At 36.4% G+C, this 19071-nt stretch overlaps 1 protein-coding gene and 1 long non-coding RNA gene across 3 annotated transcripts; one reads left to right on the forward strand and one right to left on the reverse strand.

Annotated features, from left to right (window-relative positions):
• Positions 1–12723: 12723 nt before the first annotated feature.
• LOC120165978 lies at positions 12724–13650 on the forward strand. 2 transcript variants are annotated; one of them, XR_005519878.1, is made up of 4 exons: positions 12724–12759; positions 13081–13157; positions 13257–13293; positions 13363–13650. It is a non-coding gene; the product is annotated as an uncharacterized LOC120165978 (long non-coding RNA). The 2 variants fall into 2 exon arrangements; XR_005519877.1 differs by lacking the exon at positions 12724–12759 and having other exon boundaries at positions 13010–13157.
• A 630-nt stretch (positions 13651–14280) lies between these two features.
• LOC120165969 lies at positions 14281–18184 on the reverse strand. Its single transcript, XM_039175395.1, has 5 exons — positions 17935–18184; positions 17717–17843; positions 16279–16582; positions 15339–15721; positions 14281–14507 (listed from the first exon to the last, which is right to left on the reverse strand). The coding sequence occupies exons 1-5, from the start codon at positions 17996–17998 to the stop codon at positions 14396–14398; spliced, it is 990 nt and encodes a 329-aa protein (XP_039031326.1). The 5' UTR covers positions 17999–18184; the 3' UTR covers positions 14281–14395.
• Between the last annotated feature and the right edge of the window lie 887 nt (positions 18185–19071).

Consider the following 19071-nt stretch of genomic DNA (forward strand, 5'->3'; position numbering starts at 1 on the left):
GAAAGGCATTCTCCTTGAATTGTCCGTTGAAGTACTTACTTCTTCTAAGGATATAGACATCAAGTCTTCGTCTGTGAAATCAAAGTCCAATGGCTCATAATTCTCATCGGTTCTACTTGCCAAGAACTATGATATAACACTTCCTTTTATTACTTTTTGGCTCACGTACTCGATGTCAAATTCAGATAAGAGCATATGCCATCGGGCTAACCTTCCAGATAGAGCAGGCACACCCATCATGTACTTTAAAGGATCTAACTTGGAGATCAACCAAGTGGTATGATATAACATATATTGTCAGAGTCTTTTTGTAGCCCATAGTAGAGCACAACAAACCTTCTCGATAGGAGGATATCTGACCTTACAATCGGTGAACTTCTTGCTCAGATAGTAGATGGCTCTTTCCTTTCTTCCAGATTCATCATGTTGACCCATGACACACCCCATTGAGTTCTCGAATATGGATAGATACAAGAACATAAGTTTGCCTGGGATATGGGAGATCAGGACAGGAGTGCGAGACAAATACCCCTTTACTTTTTCGAATGTAATATGGCAATGTTCATCCCAAGCTCCAGAGTTATTCTTTCGGAGAAGACAGAAGATTGGATCACACTTGTCGGTTAACTGAGATATGAATCGTGCTATGTAATTCAATATACCAAGAAAACCTCGAACGTCCTTCTGTATTCGTGGGGGAGACAGATTTTGGATGGCCTTGACTTTATCGGGATCGACCTCGATGCCTTTTCTGCTGACCATGAAATATAATAGCTTCCTGGATGTTACCCCGAAGGTGCACTTGCTAGGGTTCAATCTCAGTTGGAATTTCCTCAATCTTTGGAGGAGCTTCCTTAGATTCTCGACATGTTCATTCTCGGTTTGTTCTTTGACAATCATGTCATCGACATAAACTTCGATTATTTTGTGCATCATGTCATGGAACAGGGTCACCATAGCTCTCTGATATGTTACCCCCGCATTCTTCAATCCCAAGGGCATCACCTTGTAGCAAAAAGTTCCCCACATTATGAAGAACGTGGTCTTCTCCATGTCTTCAGGATGCATCTTGATCTGGTTATATCCTGAAAATCCATCCATGAATGAAAAGAAAGCATTCCCAGCTGTATTATCTACCAACGTGTCAATGTGGGGCAGAGGAAAGTTGTATTTAGGGCTCGTCTTGTTAAGGTCTCGGTAATCGACACAAATGCGAACCTTCCCGTCTTTCTTCGGAACTGGTACTATGTTGACCACCCACTCCAGATACTTAGCCACTTGAAGGAAACCGGCATCAAATTGCTTCTTGACTTCTTCTTTGATCTTAAGGAGCATTTTTGGTCGCATCCTTCTCAGTTTGCATTCTGGCTTAATTGGCAGTTTATGAACTACCATATATGTGTTTAGTCCCGGTATGTCTTAATATGACCAGGCGAACACATATCTCTACTCCTAAAGTAAGACTATCAAGTTTTGTCTTACTTCAGCCGAGAGAGTTGTGCCGATTTTAACCTCCTTTCTGTCATCTTCAGTGCCCAGATTCAAAATTTTGATGGTCTCATCATGTGGTAGTTTTTGTTTCTTTTCTCTTTCTACCATTCTCAATAATTCGGTAGGCAGATTGCACTCTTCTTCAGTGTCGCATTCATCAAATTCCCCAAGACAAATGGCCGATTCAAAATCCACCTTCGGATCAAGATCAGCAGTGCCTGCATTATTGTTATCTGGGGTCCTGAAGGAACAAAGAAGATATGTGTGTGTGAGAGGAAATATCCACACGAAACAGTCAAAGAATTAAATTTGAATGAGAATATAATAGGGTACTAGAATGAAGAAAATAAATCATACAAAAAAAAGAAACGAAAATAGGAAAACTTATTTGCCATGGAAAGGGAAAAAAAGCATCTTAAAAAAAGCATCTTTTATTGAACTTAAACAAAACGTTTATTCACCCTTACAAAAGATCACCTATTGCCCCGGGTATAGGCAAATAGGGATAGTTCGAATATTACTCTGAAAGACTCTTGTAAACCACAGGTAGTTCTTCCACCAACCAACTACTAGGCAAGAACCCAAGTGGCAGAGGGAATATCGCAGATCTATCTTCGTTATCAACATCTTCTGTGGTCACGACATTAATTTTCAGATCTTCCAGAGCCGCTTCTAGATTGGATGAGGTGGTCTCGAACACATAACCACCCGATTTGAATATATTGTAAAGAGACGGGAATACAATGGGTTCCCGTTGAAGTTCACCTACAGTTAACCTGGCTAGTCTTCTTTCTCGGTTCTTCTGGACTTCCTTCCTCTTTTCATGGTAACTGGGCTGAAAATCGAGCCCAAACTGATCTAACTTCAAAACAAGAAGGACTGGATTGGTCCTTCCTTGTAGCAACTTCCCAAATCCTCTTCCGATCTTGGCGCCTCATCCCAAGGTTTGCTTGATTTCCATCTTGGTGCACTGGGAGAGTCAGGGTTTAGGAATCCTTCTTCCTTCTGCCACGAATGTGGCATTCACGAATTCTAAGGAGCGGAATGAGCACTCCACCGCTTCTTAATCTACTTCGATGTATGGGGCCTCCGCGGTCACACTTGCCACGATATCTTCCTCAGCATTGATAATTACTAAGGCCCCATCAATAAAAATTTTAACTTTTTGGTGCAGCGTGGAAGGTAATGCACCTACTTGATGAATTCATGGCCTTCCCAACATTATAGGTGGCTGGTCCGATGTTCAACGGCACCTCAAGCTTACCAACTACCTCTCTTTTGGTCCCGTCAAATGCTCAGACCACGTTCTGACAGACTCTCATATGAGAGGTATCTATTGGCAGCCTCTTCAATGTCACCAAAGGCATCACGTTCAGGCTGAGCCGTTGTCAATCAATACACTCGGTAAAGCGTGCCCCTTACAATAAGTAGTGATATACAATTCCTTTGTTCGGTCTCTTCCTCCGGATAGAATCTCATCATCTGAAAACGAGATGAGATTATCAGCTTGAATATTGTTCACCAATTGATCCATCTTGCTAACTGATATGTCTTGTGGCACGAACGTTTGATTAAGGACTTTCAACAGTGCTTCTCGGTGTGCCTCCGAGTTTAAAAATAGTGCTAGCATTGAAGTACGCGTAGGTAAGCTGTGGAGCTGTTCTACAATGTTGTACTCGCTATGCTTCAAGATCTTGAGAAACTCTTTAGCTTCTTCCTCCTTTATAGGTTCATTGACAACTAGAACATCTTCTTTGAATGGCTCAAGTGGTCTTTTCCCCACTTTGCTATCACATCCTTTGGAAGTACTCACCTGGCATTCGTACTTCCATGGCACTTGCCGATTATCCTTGTATTGAAAAGGCCGAGGTGCTGTGATCACCACATTGGTTGGTGTTGTTACTGTTACATTTGCCTTAGGAGTAATTATCAAAGGACTACCCCTACTGAATCTTTTGTCTGATGATTCTCCGATGGCACAAACATCTACTTCCAAAGAATCTTGAATTTCTTCGTAAAATTCCAGCTCTTTCCGGTCCATCATGAGTTTGACTATCGATCTGAATTCTGGGCACTCTTTCACACTATGCCCCTCTTCATCGTGGTAACAACAATGATTACCATCTTCAATCCTTGTTGCACGTGAATAGGGTGTAAGAAGCCCCGCCTTTACCATTTGGCTCCATACCCAAGTCAAAGGATCTTTAACTTTCGAAACAAAAGTTTTGATTCTCTTGCCATTCTCGGTGGTGATTGCATTGATTCTTGTCTCCTGATGATTGGGCAAGGGATTCTGGGCGACGTTTGGTATTCCAGAGTTGAAATGGATCCAGTTCTTGTTCCACATTCATTGTACAAGCCTCTTGAATGTGAGACAATTTTCGATTGAATGCCCCTGCACACCTCTATGGTATTCACAGTGGGAGTTCTCGTCAAATCATTTCGGATAGGGGGCTTTATCGGATCCATAGGGTAGGGTGACATCGCGTGAGTGTCGAAGAGCTGCTGATATAACTTTTTGTACGTCATGGGAATAGGATCAAACTGCTCCCTTTCCCTTTCCGTCCTTAGTTCTCTCTGAGTTTGGTTAGAAGTACCGGATGGTACAGCTGTAGTGGTTTTTGAAATTGAGATCGTAACACCTTTGTTAGCGTTATAGGTGCTGACATTATTGATCTCTCGGTCCTTGCTCTTCATGGGAGGCTTCTTACTGGTGTCCCCACCCTCGATTTTTCCTTCTTTTATAGCTAGTTCCACCATCTCGCCAGCCATAACTAGATCTGAGAAAGTTCCCGATGTAATTGCCACCAGGTGGCTAAAGTAAGATGTCTTCAGGGTCTGTACAAATAGCTTTCTAGTTTTCTTTTCATCCAAAGGTGGATGAACTTGCACAGATAAATCCCTATATCTCTGTGAGTACTGTCGGAAACTCTCGTTATGCTTCTTCTCCAGGCTCTACAACATAACACGGTCTGGTCTCATATCATTGATATGCATGTACTATTCTAAGAAAGACTTGGCTAAGTCTTTCCACGTCTTGATATGAGTTTGGCTAAGCTGGTTGTACTATCGGATAGCTGAACCGAACATGCTCTATTGAAAGCAGTGGATTAAGAGTTGGTCGTTTCCTCCATATCCCGTCATCTTCCAATAGAACATAGTGATGTGGGCTGAGGGGCAGCTATTCTCATCGAACTTCTCGAACTCAGGGACCTTAAACTTTGCTGAAAGAACCAAATCTGGAACGAGGCTCAGCTCCATTGCATCCACTCTACAATAATCATGGTTCCCTTGGATCATCTTCATTTGATCTTCTAGAATCCTGATCTTCTCTTCCATCTTCTTCGCCTTATCCTCCTCGTCAAAATTCGGGATAGGGCAGTTGTCCGGATGACTATCAGGATTTGCTGCAGAAGTCTGTAAATTTACAACAGTTTTCCCTTTTGTGGTAGATGAGTCACCTTACAGACCAACTAAGATCTCAGATGAGATAACCACTTGTGGGGTCAGTTGTATGGTTATCCCCTCAGATGCACCTACTTCGGGTGCACTTGCCTGTTGTTGTAAACCAGATAATTTAGCCACGATTTGGTCGACTAAGGACTCCGTGCTTTTCTTGATGGACTCCATGGTATTTTGACTGCTCTGAGCCATTTTGTCCTCAAATTCTTTCTGCAGTCTTGCCATGTTTTCTTCGATCTTCTCGATTCTGGCCTTCATTTATCTCTTCTTTGCTCGAGTATTGTGTGGGTGATGCATATCTAATGCTTGCGGTGGTAAGTTTGGTGTCTGAGACATGTTCTGTTAGTTAATACGAATGTAAAAACATGGAAAATATACAATAAAAAACAAACATGAAATATAAAATACAAAATATGCAATGTATGATGTATGCAATTTGGATGCATTGATCCAGAAAAGTGTTCATTATTATAAATAATCCTTATTCAGACAAAAATGTTTTATCTTTTAAGAGACATAAAAATAAATTAAAGGTACATTCGGACTAAATCCTCTAGACCCCTAACAGCTTCTAATAGGTTGACAAGTCTTTTGCCTTCATTTGTCACTGGTTGAATGCCTTATCAAACTACTCCTGCTTCCCTTACCAGGCCGTGAAGATGACGAGCTGCCTTCTGCACTTAATCCAGGAAATCTCGGATAGCTGTGTCTATAGCATTTACCCTTTGTTGTGTTTGTTCCCAACGAAAATGTCACTGTAAGCCTCCGTTGAAAGGCACTATATGAAGCTCGTTCTCTTGTTTCTTGAATCCATTTACAATAGCTTCTAACTCAGCTATTGTTTTGCCATCATTTTCATGTTGCTTCTCTAAGTCAACCACTCGGATTCTCAAGCGTTGGTTCTGATGTTGACTGTCTGTCAAGCGCCTTTGAGCAGTCTTCAGCTGTTCCTTCCAAGCTCTTTTATCAGACCCCTCGAACTTCATTTTCAGACTGTGAGCTTCGTCTTTCCAGTATTCAGAGGTTACTTTCAACTTGGAGTTATCATTGACTTTATCTTGATACCCCTTTCTCAAATCTTCGAGCTCAAAACGGACTCTTTTCTATTCTCTTTCCAGATTGTCTGCTCTATCTTTCTAAGAGTCGACATCTAGCTTCCATTGATAACGTTCAGCTTCAAGTCCCTTAATCCTCTACTTTAGCTCGTTATTCACAGCTTCAAATTCTTCCTTGGCTATTTCAAGTCCAGAAGGGATAGACCTGAGATGTTCCTCCATAGTCTGGGTGTCTTCACAGTCTGGCACCGGGACGTTATCATTCTTTCTCAATCTTCACTACTCTACATAATCTGGAGTAAGCATGTCTCTGGCAGCTACAAAATCCATCCAGAATACTTTCTTCCATGAATCGATTGCTTCCTTGATCATTTTCTTATAGCTGTCACCGTGATACACAAACTCTGATCTAGCTAGTCCGCTTGTTGCTGGGACAAACTGACGTGCTCCATACTGTCTAAGTGCTAACAACGGAGCATACCCAACTGCACCCCAAAGTCCGAGTAAGGTTATAGTATCAGAATCCCCACACCGAAAAAGAACATCACCGAGGAACAACCAGGGGGCTCTCTAGGTAATATCCCGATCCTGAAGATGTGTAAAGACTTTCATCCACTTTTCCTTTGAAGAACCTTCATGCCATTTCATTGTGATGAGCTCTCCCAAAGGTGAATAGGTGGTGCTAAATCGGCGATAGACAACCCCGTTAGTTTTCCAAAAGTGGATGTGAATCCAGACTTGAAGGAGCTGAACACACCCAACGAACCTGCATCCACCAGCTCTTCTGCAATGATTAAGAGACCGAAAGGTCTCGGCTAAGATGGCTGGTGCTGGGTTGACTAGCCTTAGAAGTTGTTCAAATAGTTCTACCACAACTGCATCGTTGCACCCCAAATTCTTCGAAAAGATAACCAAACCGTACAGACCTAGTGCAAAAAGGTCTATAGCTTTCCATTCATCAGGGTGGTTCTTCATTAGTTGCCTTGTGTGAATCCACTCGATTCCTTCCCCGTTACCTTTGTGTCAGAATCGATCAGTCACCCATTTTTCATCAACCCCTGCAATCTTAGTCAGTCCGTTCTTGAAAGGCTGTCACTTGATGTGTTTGATATATGCCCTCTCTAGTATGATGCTTTCGCAGTGCACTAGGGTAGTATATTCTTCTATAGTAGGCACCATGTCCTCCCGGTTAAAGGTAAAGCAACTATATCTCGAGTTTCAGAATTGAATCAATGCTCGGAGTAGGGGCTCATCAGTCTTGACATAGAGTAAGAGGGCAATATCACCATATCGTTGGCTGAACTTCTCATTTCTGTCATTCTTCCAATTGTTCCAAATATTTCACAGCTCTTGGACATCATTCTGTTTCAGGCTGAAAGAGGCGTAACTAACCAGCTCTGACACATAGTTTCCCCAAAGACTGTCTCCATTCTCTTTCTGAGTCTTCTTGGACCATAGTCGTGCCTCAGCATTTTCAATCTCTTGTATTACAATACCTTTGTCCATTAATTCAGATTATTTTATGTTTAACAAATGCTTTTTAGGGATCAATAGCCTCTTGTTATGATGCAAACGCTAGAAAACAAACACAAAAGGCAAAAACGTTAGTAAAATAAATAAATAAATAAAATGACGAAAGAAAAAACCATAAAAAAATGATTGAGGTAAAAATATCTTAGGTTTTGGAATGTGTTTTCGGGGTAGGCTCTAATTCTCCAAGGTTTCCCGGTTTAGGTTCTAAAAAATGGTACCCGAGTTCTCCTTGCCGGTACCCCCTTGGGCTTGCTAGACCCTTAGTCCTAAACTCATCATAGGCTTGTGTGGACTAAGTTAAACTCGAGATGACACATTCCCTTATGCCTGCACAGTGAATAAATTCACACGAAGACATAAGGTATATGAATCTCGAAGGCTACTTGATAGACCCGCACGGTGAATAAATTCACACGAAGGCGTCACTTTTACCCCTACTTAAAATAGGGTTTGGAGCTCGTGTATAGAGCCTTAAAGGAAACAACTTTGAAGGCTGAAATCATGAGAAAACGATTAGTACAACTATTTACTCAAAAATATAATCAAAGGTAAGTAAAAAAGGATCGAAATGTTACCTTAAAATTTAAACTTACCCTTTTCGTTAAAAAGACAATTGGAAATTACCTTAGCCTGACTCACTTACCTGTCCCCAGAGGAGTCGCCAAGCTGTCGGAACCGTCTTTCGGGTAGACCCGGAATGGGCTTCGACTTAGGAAAAATGGATTAGGAGTCACCACCGATCATTTATTTTAAAACAAATGGGTTGATCGGATACCATATTTCTTACCTGATCTACGTTGTACCAGAAACGTGTCAGATTCGGGAGTCGATTACAGTCAAGGAAGGGTTAGCACCCTTGAACTGTCCTTTCGGTACTACGTAATTTTTAGTTGTCATTAAGTAAGAAAATTGTAAGTTTAACTTAAAAGGTAAAGTAACGATCCAAAATTGCTTACCTTAGATTGATTTGAAAATGTACCTTTAAAAAAGTTGAGAAACACGTTAGAGGAGAAAGACAATGAAAGTAAACAAAGAAAACACATAAACAACGTGAATAAATAAAATGAGAAAAAATAAGAAAATAAAAGAAGTAAAAGTAAAAATAAACAAGGAAAATCAATAAAGCAAAGAACCTAATAATAATATAACAAATAAATAAATGAAATAACAATAAAAGTAAATAAGGGGAAAATATAAATACAAATAGAAAATGAATGAAGACAAAGGAAAAAATAAAAATATAAAATCAGAAAATATAGAAAATAAAAAAGGGTAAAATATAAGTTAAAAGTAAAATAGTAATGATAATAGTCATAACATTAATTATAAAAATAAAAATATACATATATACGTTAATAGTAAAAAATAAATAGTAATAATAATAGTTATATAAATATATATATATATATATAATAACTTTAAACATGGTGTATAAAAAATATTGAAATAAAAATAATTAACATATATATACATATTAATAATAGGTATATAAAAAGGTATATATAACAAGATAAATGATATAAAATAACAAAAATAATAATATAAGGGTCCAATTGAATTAACAAGTAAGTTAGGTGACCAAATTAGGAGGAAATTGGATTTAAAATCGAATCAGGGGGCAAAATGGAATCTTTTTAAAAATAGAGGGACCAAAATTATGGTTTACCCTTTTACAGAAACACGCGGATCCTTCCCCGGGTCGGGTTGACACGCGGGTCACCGCACAGGCTGGGTATAAAGCCCAACAATTTTTTCAACTTTCATTTCTCTCCTCCTAGCAGAGCCTCCTCATTATTTACTTTGCTCTCGTCTGTTCATCACAAATGATGAACAACGCCGTGGGTTTCCAGATTCAGGTCGGTGGCCACCGCCTCGCCGCCGCTCATCGGCGGTGGTCCACATCGAAACCCATATATTTTAAAAGCCCTTTCTATCCACCACCTGAAGAGCAAAGTTGTTTTTCAAAAAACCTCTCGGAAAAGCGTAGATCTAGAAAATAAGTTTCGAAAATAATGGCCTCACTTCATTTATCGGTAGAAAAAAAATGCTTTTTGGGGTTCAAAAACTCAGCAACAATGACATACAAGCAAACATCAAAACGAAACAAAGGTAACAAAATTTCTACCTTTTATTTCTCATATTCCGAATGACTTTACAACGCTTCTTGTGCTTTGTGTGTTTTTCGTGCCTATTTTATGCGTAATATTCTCTGGTAATCGTAGTTTTAAATGGATGATTACAAGGGTTATTTATAATACGAAAAAGTCCTATTTTTAGGAGTCCTAGTTGTGTTGAAATTGCTCTATAGTTCCGGTTTTGTTGAGAGTCCTCTGTGATTGACTCGTTTTTGGTTATTTGCATGAAACCACAACGTCGAAAAAATCGGTTGGTCAGCTGCGATTGGCATGAGGACTCCGGATGTGGGGCTTCGAATGGTGCGGCGCTGGGGTGAGAGACGTGCATGGCGATGGGTCCTCGGCTGGGATGATTTTCCCTCATTGCGGCGCTGGATGGATGCTGAAGCAACTAGGGTTTCCTATGTGTCATTTGTTGTGGACCGTTGGATCTCATCTAGATCCAACGGTCACTGTTGCTGGCGGCTGGAAGCAAGAGCGAGGCGAGCTAGGATTTCTCGCGGGCTTTGTTGGGCCAATGTTGTTTCTGCTGGGCCACATGTTTTTCATTTGTATCTGGGCCTGATCTGTTGGCCTGCAATGTGTAATAAAAATAATTAATATAATATATAATATGTTTAATGCATTATATATTATAAAAGTGTGTTACATGGGACGAAAATATTGTGTCTACAGCTGCCCTTCTTTGCTCATTATCGTGTAACAAAAATAGAGCAAAGATTAAAGACACAAGTTTCGTCTAATGTAATAATTGATCTGTTAATTTGAATTGAATCACAAAAATGACTCCCTCGTCGTGAGGTCGAGTCGGAGGATTGGATATCATTCGTCATGCAGTTGAAATCCAATGTAGGTTGTTTTGTTTCGAGGCCAATATCCTTCGCCGTTAAGTTGAAATTGGTTCTGAAACTGGAAAGTTTATTGACAGACACTCCTTCTTTTAGTTGGATATCCTTCGTCGTGAAGTTGAAATCCAATCTAGAGATGGATGTTGCTTGTGTGCATGATTTCCTTCGTCGTGAAGTTGAAACCGCGGATGGCCCCCTCGTTGTGAAGTTGAGCCTAGTAATTGGATATCCTTCGTCGTGAAGTTGAAATCCAAGTAAGTTGTATTGTTTTGAGTCAAATATCCTCCGCCGTGAAGTTGAAATTGGCTCTGGAACTGGGAAATTATTTGTTGACAGTTAGCCGCCCCTTTGCCGTGAAGTTGAGCTTGTGCTGTCTCGAGTGTGTTACATGTGAAGAAAATATTGTGTCTTCACATATATATTTAAAGAACTGAATTTACTTAAAATAAATAATTTTTTACAATAATGTCAATTAGTTAAATATATTTTTACAATAAATAATCCTATATTTCTTAACTAAATATTACAATTTTACATTTCAAATAAATTAATCACAAAGTAAAATAATATTTCTTATAATATTATTCCGTAATCTTATTCTTAATTATAATATTATATTTTATAAAACAAATGCATCCTAATTGATAACAAAGATGGTTTGTTCCAATCCCTGGCCAATTCCAACCGCTTGTGAATAAAATTGCAAATCAATTACCTTAGAGTAGGGATGGCAACGGGCCGGGTATTGGTCCCCGTTCCCGCTTAAAAAATCACGGGGATTTAAACGGAGATCCCCATCGGGTAATAGGGAAAAATCGCGATGAAACGGGTATCTCCGTTTAGCATAAACGATTATTTAAACGGGTATCGGGCCGGGTATATATATTTAAATTAAATATATAAATATTATATATATTTTTTAATTTAAATTAAATTTATTAATATTATATATATATAATTATTATTTTTAATATTTATCAAGCCGTGTAATCGGGTAATCGAGGCGGGGATTACTAAACCCGTCCCCGTCCCCGTTTAACATAAACGGTTTTTCTCTGTCCCCGTTTAGCATAAACAATTTTTCCCCATCCCCGTTTAATTCAGTTTTTCCCGTCAGATTCGAGTTTTTTTTTCATCCCTACTTTAGAGAACCTATAATATTAAAGTATAGCTGATAATTTAGATTGTCAGGAGAACCTATAAAATTGCAAATCAATTACCTAATATATATTATATTAAAAAGAAACATGTTAATCATTTCGATAATTTTATATTACACTTTAATATTTAGAATTAAAATGTTTCAATTTGCATATACATTTACTTATTATTTAAGTTATTGTAAAAAAACACTCTTAATATCTATTATACTAAAAAGTTAGTTTAAAATAATAAATTATATTAATCAAATCATCTCCGTGATCTTCATAATCTTAAAAGAATATGAATGAATTTCAATTAGTATTAGTTTTTATCTAAGATAATAATAATTATTATTGAAAATTTTATATATATTTTTAATGTTAGATTAATAATATATTAAAAATATATATTTTAACTGATTCAAAAATAACATTAAAAAAAGCAGTAGGGATACTAAAATAATACCTTGCTTTTACGTAGCATGCTACATATCTATATAATCCTACTGGTTATTTTAATGTCAGATTAATAATATACTAAAAATATTTGTACCAAAAAAATAATATACTAAACATATATATAAAAATATTGAGATAAATAATAATTCAGTTTAAATTTCAGATTAATAATACATTAAAAATATAATATATAAATCAGTAAGATATTATATTAAAATAGTGTAAACCACGCAAATAATCACTAATATTTGAATAAATTTTCGTTTTTGTACTAAAATTTCAAAAATAACAATTGATCACTAACGTTTTTACTTATAACAAATTGATCCCTTGTCGTTAATCACTGTTGCTAGAAGTAACAGACTGTTGACGGAGCTTGACGGTCAACATTAACAACTGGTCAAAATGGTGGACCGTTTAACTCATCTCTTGAAGCCACCTCAATCCTTAAAAACTCTACTTTACCCTTATCTTGAACTACTCATTTTAACTTCTTCCACGTAAAATTAGTAACAATAAAAGCAGAATAAGCACATCTCGTGCGGTGACTTGAACTTCCAGCTTCTTCTTCTTCTTCATCTTGGTTTCCACTTGCCTTTTGTTCACGCCATTGAAAGGCTTGGTGGTCAACGCAGTAAACAGTGGCGGAACACTGTCGGGACATATAGGACTATGGTCCCCAATAATTTTAAAAACTCTCATTAAACCTCTCAAATTTTCAAAAAAATTAGTTAGACTTCAATTTCTTTTGAAAAAATATAAATTGAATTCTTCAAAACTTTTGAAAATTTTAATTTAAACCTCTAAATTGTTTAAAGTTTTAAATTAACCTCTTAATCCCTATCACAAGTTCGGCCACTTTCAATAAATGCTTTCTTTCTCTCTGTCTTCTTCAACTTGAACAATATCTCAATGAAAATAATGGCGTTTCTTTTTTTCTTTTCGTTCAGGGTAGAAGCTATGCCAAAACTTGTTCTTCAGTTGATGAATGTGAAAGGACTTCCCATTTCACATGTCAAGAGCCATCTTCAGGTTGATTTCCTTATAGCTTTCAAATCTTTAATTTCTTCCAAAGTGCTCATAAATTCCATTTCCATATTTTCATATGTTTTCTTTTTCCTTTCTAATCAGATGTATCGAAGCATGAGAAGTGATCGTTGCAGACAAGGTATTTTTAATTAAACCTAGAATTTTTATTATATTTTTCCTTGAATCTATGATAAAAACCAGAAACAAGAAAATCACGACACGAAGACATGCATGCATGGATATTATCATGAACCGCCATAACCTAACAAGAAGAAGCTTTTGTTGACTTTTCGCTACGTGTTTGGTTTGCCTACTGGATTTTTTTCAAATGACAATTTAAGAACCAAACTTCAACCCATCAAAGAAGACAATCTAATGGTGAGAACCATGATTTTGACGGACGTGTTATCAAGTAAACCACTTGGATTTTCACTCATCTTCAAAACCCATTGAAGAATCAGATTTTCGTTTGATCTACAATCATCCATTTCCTTCTGTAAGGTGATCAGCTTATAGCCTTTTGAATTACAGGTAAAAAAGGTTGAAACTGAACTATAAGATACAATAAAAACATACAGAAAGATTGTGTTGAATGAACTTTGGTTTTCAGATTTGACTTTTTTCGTTTTCGACATCTGATATTCATAATCTGACATACAGTCGTTCAATATATGAGACGAATGATTATAGGGAAACCAAGTGGAGCATCAGGGGATAAAAGGTGCATGGGGAAAGGTGCGTAGAGGAAGAAGCTAAGATGAGTAGCAAAAAATAAGGGTAAAATAGGAATTTTAAGATTGAGGGGGATTAAAAGAAAATGAGTAAAACAGTCCACTATTTTGACCGGCTATTAATGTTGACCGTCCAACCACTTCAGCATTATGTTCCGTTACTCATAGTAACAGCATTCACCTTTGTTATAAATCGATAGCGTAAATGATCAATTTGTTACTTTTGAAATTTCAGTGAGAAAAATAAAAACTTAAACATTTGTGACCATTTGTATAATTTACCCTTAAAAATATATATTCAGACAACAAATTTTCATTTTTCAAACCAGTAGGATTACTAATTGGAAAGCATGCCACATATCACTGAGACGACACCCCAAAGAAAAAGAAGAATGTGCATTGTTGATCTTATATATTTCCATTATTTTGCCAAAAAACTTCAGTTCACTAAGCGTTAGAATGACACCTACAAAACAATTAGAGATTTCTCCCCGTGATGCCAACAACGATTCACAGCTTTCTCCATATATTGATAATACCGTCAGCAATTGACCTAAGGTTCCCCCAAAGAGATGACTTCTTCGAACTTTCTGCATCATCGGTCTGCTCGCTAGAGAGGTTCCTAGATAATAATGAAATGGCAGAGAATTCGTGAAAAAGAAACAGACATACCAAATGACTGAAACGAAAAGAAACTAAATGCTGAAGATAACAGGGTCAAATAAAGCAAGTCAGAATTAGTTCTACTTATGGGCTATAGATTGCAAGTTGTAGGGTTTCAATTACATAAATATGCAAATGCAGTTAAGTGGGACAAATATAGTAGATCAATTTCCAAGAAGATACGTAAAATATGCATAAAAATGCAGAGAAAGAGACTATCAAACATATAAATACTTCAGATCAATCAAATTCATGGCAGTATGATGTCACCTCATATAAAAATAAGAATATGCACCACATTTCCTATAATTAAGAAGGAAAAAGAACTTAGACTGGTACACAATTTGAGTAACAACAACAATGAATAATGCCATTTAAATGCAAAAGAAAAAATTGTAGAGCAACATTCGTGGTGGAACCATGATGGAAATACATGCAAGCACATCTACAAACATTTTCCACCTATTCTTTAAAAAGAGGAAAAACAATTCTAGATATTTACTTAAACTAAAATCACCTGCCATGCAGATATAGAAAGGCCAAAAAACTAACTCAAAGAGGAAGGTATTTTCTGTTTCTTTGGTAATGGAACCTTAATCCCCGTCATACAAGAACATTCATAGACAAAACTGTTGTAATCATCATCATTGTTATTTTAAGGATGTAGTTAAACCTCACTCATCAGCCCAAATTATGTCAACACAACCATTGTGACCCTTTCATTCATAAATCTTCCCATAGCAACTCAATTCATTCACTAGTTGTGCTGTTAAGAGAAAAGAGAACTTGCCTTGCATATTTTTCCTCTTCCACAAATTGTTGGTGGTGCTCAGCCTTAAGCTCTGGACTCCCAGACCTTAGTGACTCCTTTGATAGAGTCTGTTCCTTTTCATCACCCTCTTTACTTCCAAACTCAGTTTCTTCTTTTAGTAGATCGCCTTTGACTACTCCAAAATAAGATTGAACAGCCTGAGACTCAGTTTTACCCAATTCTTCTGATTCAAGATCTTGACCAGTAGCTTTGACACATTTTTGTTTATTCAGAAACATTTGAAATTTGTCAGAACTGTCTATCCCAACATCCTTTATTTTATCATCTGCTTGTGCCTCAAGACCCTTAGCATCAAATTTTACTACACTATTTTCTTCCAAAACAAAATCAAGACAACTACCCTGAAATTGAAATGACAATTCAGATTAAAAGGTTTTACATGGTTCCACAATTGCACCGGTAAAATAATATTTATAGAAAATAAAACTAGAAGGATTCTTAAAATGGAAAATTAAATTGAAAAGTTGAACAGCAAGTTACAAAGTTGTCCTGTAAAGAGATAGAAGAGCTTAAGGCATTACAAAAGTATGGCTGATGAAATGCATTCTAAAGTATCAGCCTATTAGAGGTCTATTTGATATGCTTGAAAACATAGTTTTTATGCATTATTTCAAAGAAACAAGTTCATATGTTGTTTGCATTTGATGGCTAGAGAAAAACAAAAGAATGAGGAGGATTTATAGACGAACTTCTGTATTCAAGTATTAAAATTGCAAGGAAACGACTGCATATTAGTCACAAGTGCAACTTCAGTAAATTTCGTATAGTTTCTTGAGAAAAATGCCAGCACCACTTTTAGAGCCAAAGTACACCCTTCCAACTAAGAGCAAATTTTATCTAATAGAATAAATTTCTGCATTTATCATTGAAGCAAAAGAACATAGGAATTAGCACTAACACTGTCAGCCTCCAGTTGCTTGTCATTTGTGTCAAGAATCTTTACATCATCCACAGCATTTGCAAAAGTGGCATCTTCGACTTCGACTTCGACTTCAGTTGAGACCACTTCAACTACAGAAAATGGTTTATCCTCTTTATTGACAACTTTTGCTGATGAACTTTTATAACTGCTGTTTGAGGAACATATATTAGGTTTATATTCCAACTCTTGAATAACCTTCCTAACAACATAAAAAGAGCCACCCACTTCTTTTAGAGCTTCAGTTACAGATGGAAATTTCCCAGCATTCATTGATCTATACCTGGAAAAAAGATGATGGAAAGTCTTAATTGTGTCCTTACTAAGGAACTATGAATTAGAATTTGGGACTAAGAAAACTTAACATGACAATCTTAGTTTCAAATAGTTAAAAAACGGTCATCCCCATAACAATCCAAATACACAATTTGAATTAGGGTTAAAGGGAAAGATTCACCATATATATCTTATGCTTGCTGTATCTGAATGAATAATATGTTTAAGCTGCTTCAATTTGGGGCAAATGGTCTTCAATTGCAATACCAGAAGGGGAGAGAGAGAGGATTTATATGACAAAATTGCAGTTAAGGTAATTTACTCGGATGACAATTTTAACTAAATACTGTTACAAGGTCTTCAATGGTAAGAAGACACAGGGAGAGAAAAATAGGATCTAGAAGTCAATCTTGGAGTTCAACAAGATGATATTTTCAAATAATGATTTAACCCCCCCCCCCAACAACACACAAAAAAAAGGCTGTTATATACCCTTAGTAGTTTTCATATCCCAATTGCTGTAGTTGTCCTTCATTATCATCAGAACCATTCAAAACCAACCGAGCATTTGACAGTCGCAAAAACAATTTGCATTTTCCAAAGCAAAAATTATCATTTCAGACTCTTACTTGATTTGAATGATTATGCTTTCTGACACATTTTTACTTATTTCTTTGCAAAACAGAAAAGGTAAATAAGGAAAAGCAATTGACGAAAAGAAGCCTAAGATTCTTGGTTCCGGTTGAAGCTGATACTTTATTAAGGGAAACATTAACCAGTGCCTACGGACAACAGTTAAGCAAACCCTTTCAAAACCCTTTTATTAAAGAGGGAAAACGACTTCATAAACGACAGTATACAAGAGTTAGACATTACACACATTGTAAAACAACAGCACAACCTCATTTCAGCAACACAAAAAGAAGAAAATAATAATTATAATTCTAAACTCTTGAACGAATAACACCCATAAAAAATGTTGAAACTTGGGAACTACAGGCATTAAGGCTCCTCCTCAATAGAGCCACAGCACTGTGAGATGACATAATAACAATACGATAGTATAACCTAAAAACACAAAGGAGGAGACAACCGAATGAAATGAAAAAGAAAAAAAAACGAAAGAGAGAGAAGAGCAGACCTATTGACAAAAGATTCGATCAAAGCTCGACGCTCATCCTTCGACACTCTTTTCCGCTTTGGAGAGTCAGAAGTAGAAGGAAGAGAAACAGAGAATGGTCTTACACGCCGTACACCACCCCATGTTGCTGTAAAAATGGAATCAGAAAGTTGTGCTTACAGATTGCATTTCCAAATCAAACAAAAAAGAAACTCATAAGAGGGGGAAAAAAGACTAACCACGAGCTGCGGAGTAATTGGAGCAGAATACCCGTCCTCCTCTTACAATCTGCATTCTTAACATTCACATACAAAACATTTACAAGGCAAGGTTAGAGATCACAGTGGGATTTTACATTTAAACACAACTTTGAAGATGGTGTTTTCTTTTAATTTGATTTTGATTTTGATTTTGGAGTTAACCCTCGTTTACTCTAAAAGAGAGCAACAGAGAGACCGAGGGTTTTAGCAGTCTCCTTTGAGTTTGCAAGTTTTTTGGGGTTTCATTTTAGTTTTATTTCCTCCAACTTCTATTTATTTAATGAGTAAACTATCACAATGCCACTTTTATTTTTATTTTATCTTATTTTGATCATTAAAATTAGAAATGTTATGTTTCAGTCACTTATATTATCAAATTGTTACAATTTCATCACCCAGGCGATAATTATACTTTTATTTTCTCCGTCTTCTATTTATTTAATGAGTAAACTATCACCATGTTACTTTTATTTTTAATATATATTATTTTGATCATTAAAATTAAAAATGTTATGTGTCATTCACTTATATCATTGATTTGTTACAATTTCATCACCTAGGCGATAATTATTCTTACTTTGATGATGTAACATGTTAAAAAAAATTAATTTCTAATTTAACATATGAACTTTAGATAAAATATCAATTTAATCCTAAATTTTTATTTCATTCATTTTTTTGCAGTTTATAAAAAAATCTAAAAAAATTACAATCCCAAAATCTAACCGAAGTCTCTTATTGTCAGTCGCCACTCATCACCATCGTTAGCCATCATCGACCGTCATCATCAACGATTGTTGAATCTAAAATTTTCAATTCATCTTTTTTTTACTTCCTAAACATAAATTTGATGTTCATTTTACCTGAAACACTTTAATACTACTAAATGTAACACTTCACATCTAACTTAAATATTTTAACTATGTCATGGAGGTTTCATTATCACCAAAATGACCATTAGATACCAGAAATGCACTTTATTTTATTTAAAATCTTATCAAATATGATATTAAAAATTTACACGTGTCACAATTAGAAATAAATTGAAAACTTAACAATACTTTATTTAAGAAACTAAAACTGAAACTTTGAATACTAAACTGATCCTATCAACTA

The sequence above is a fragment of the Hibiscus syriacus genome, unplaced genomic scaffold, assembly GCF_006381635.1.
Source record: "Hibiscus syriacus cultivar Baekdansim isolate YM2019G1 unplaced genomic scaffold, ASM638163v2 tig00111621_pilon, whole genome shotgun sequence".
Classification (NCBI taxonomy): Eukaryota; Viridiplantae; Streptophyta; class Magnoliopsida; order Malvales; family Malvaceae; genus Hibiscus; species Hibiscus syriacus.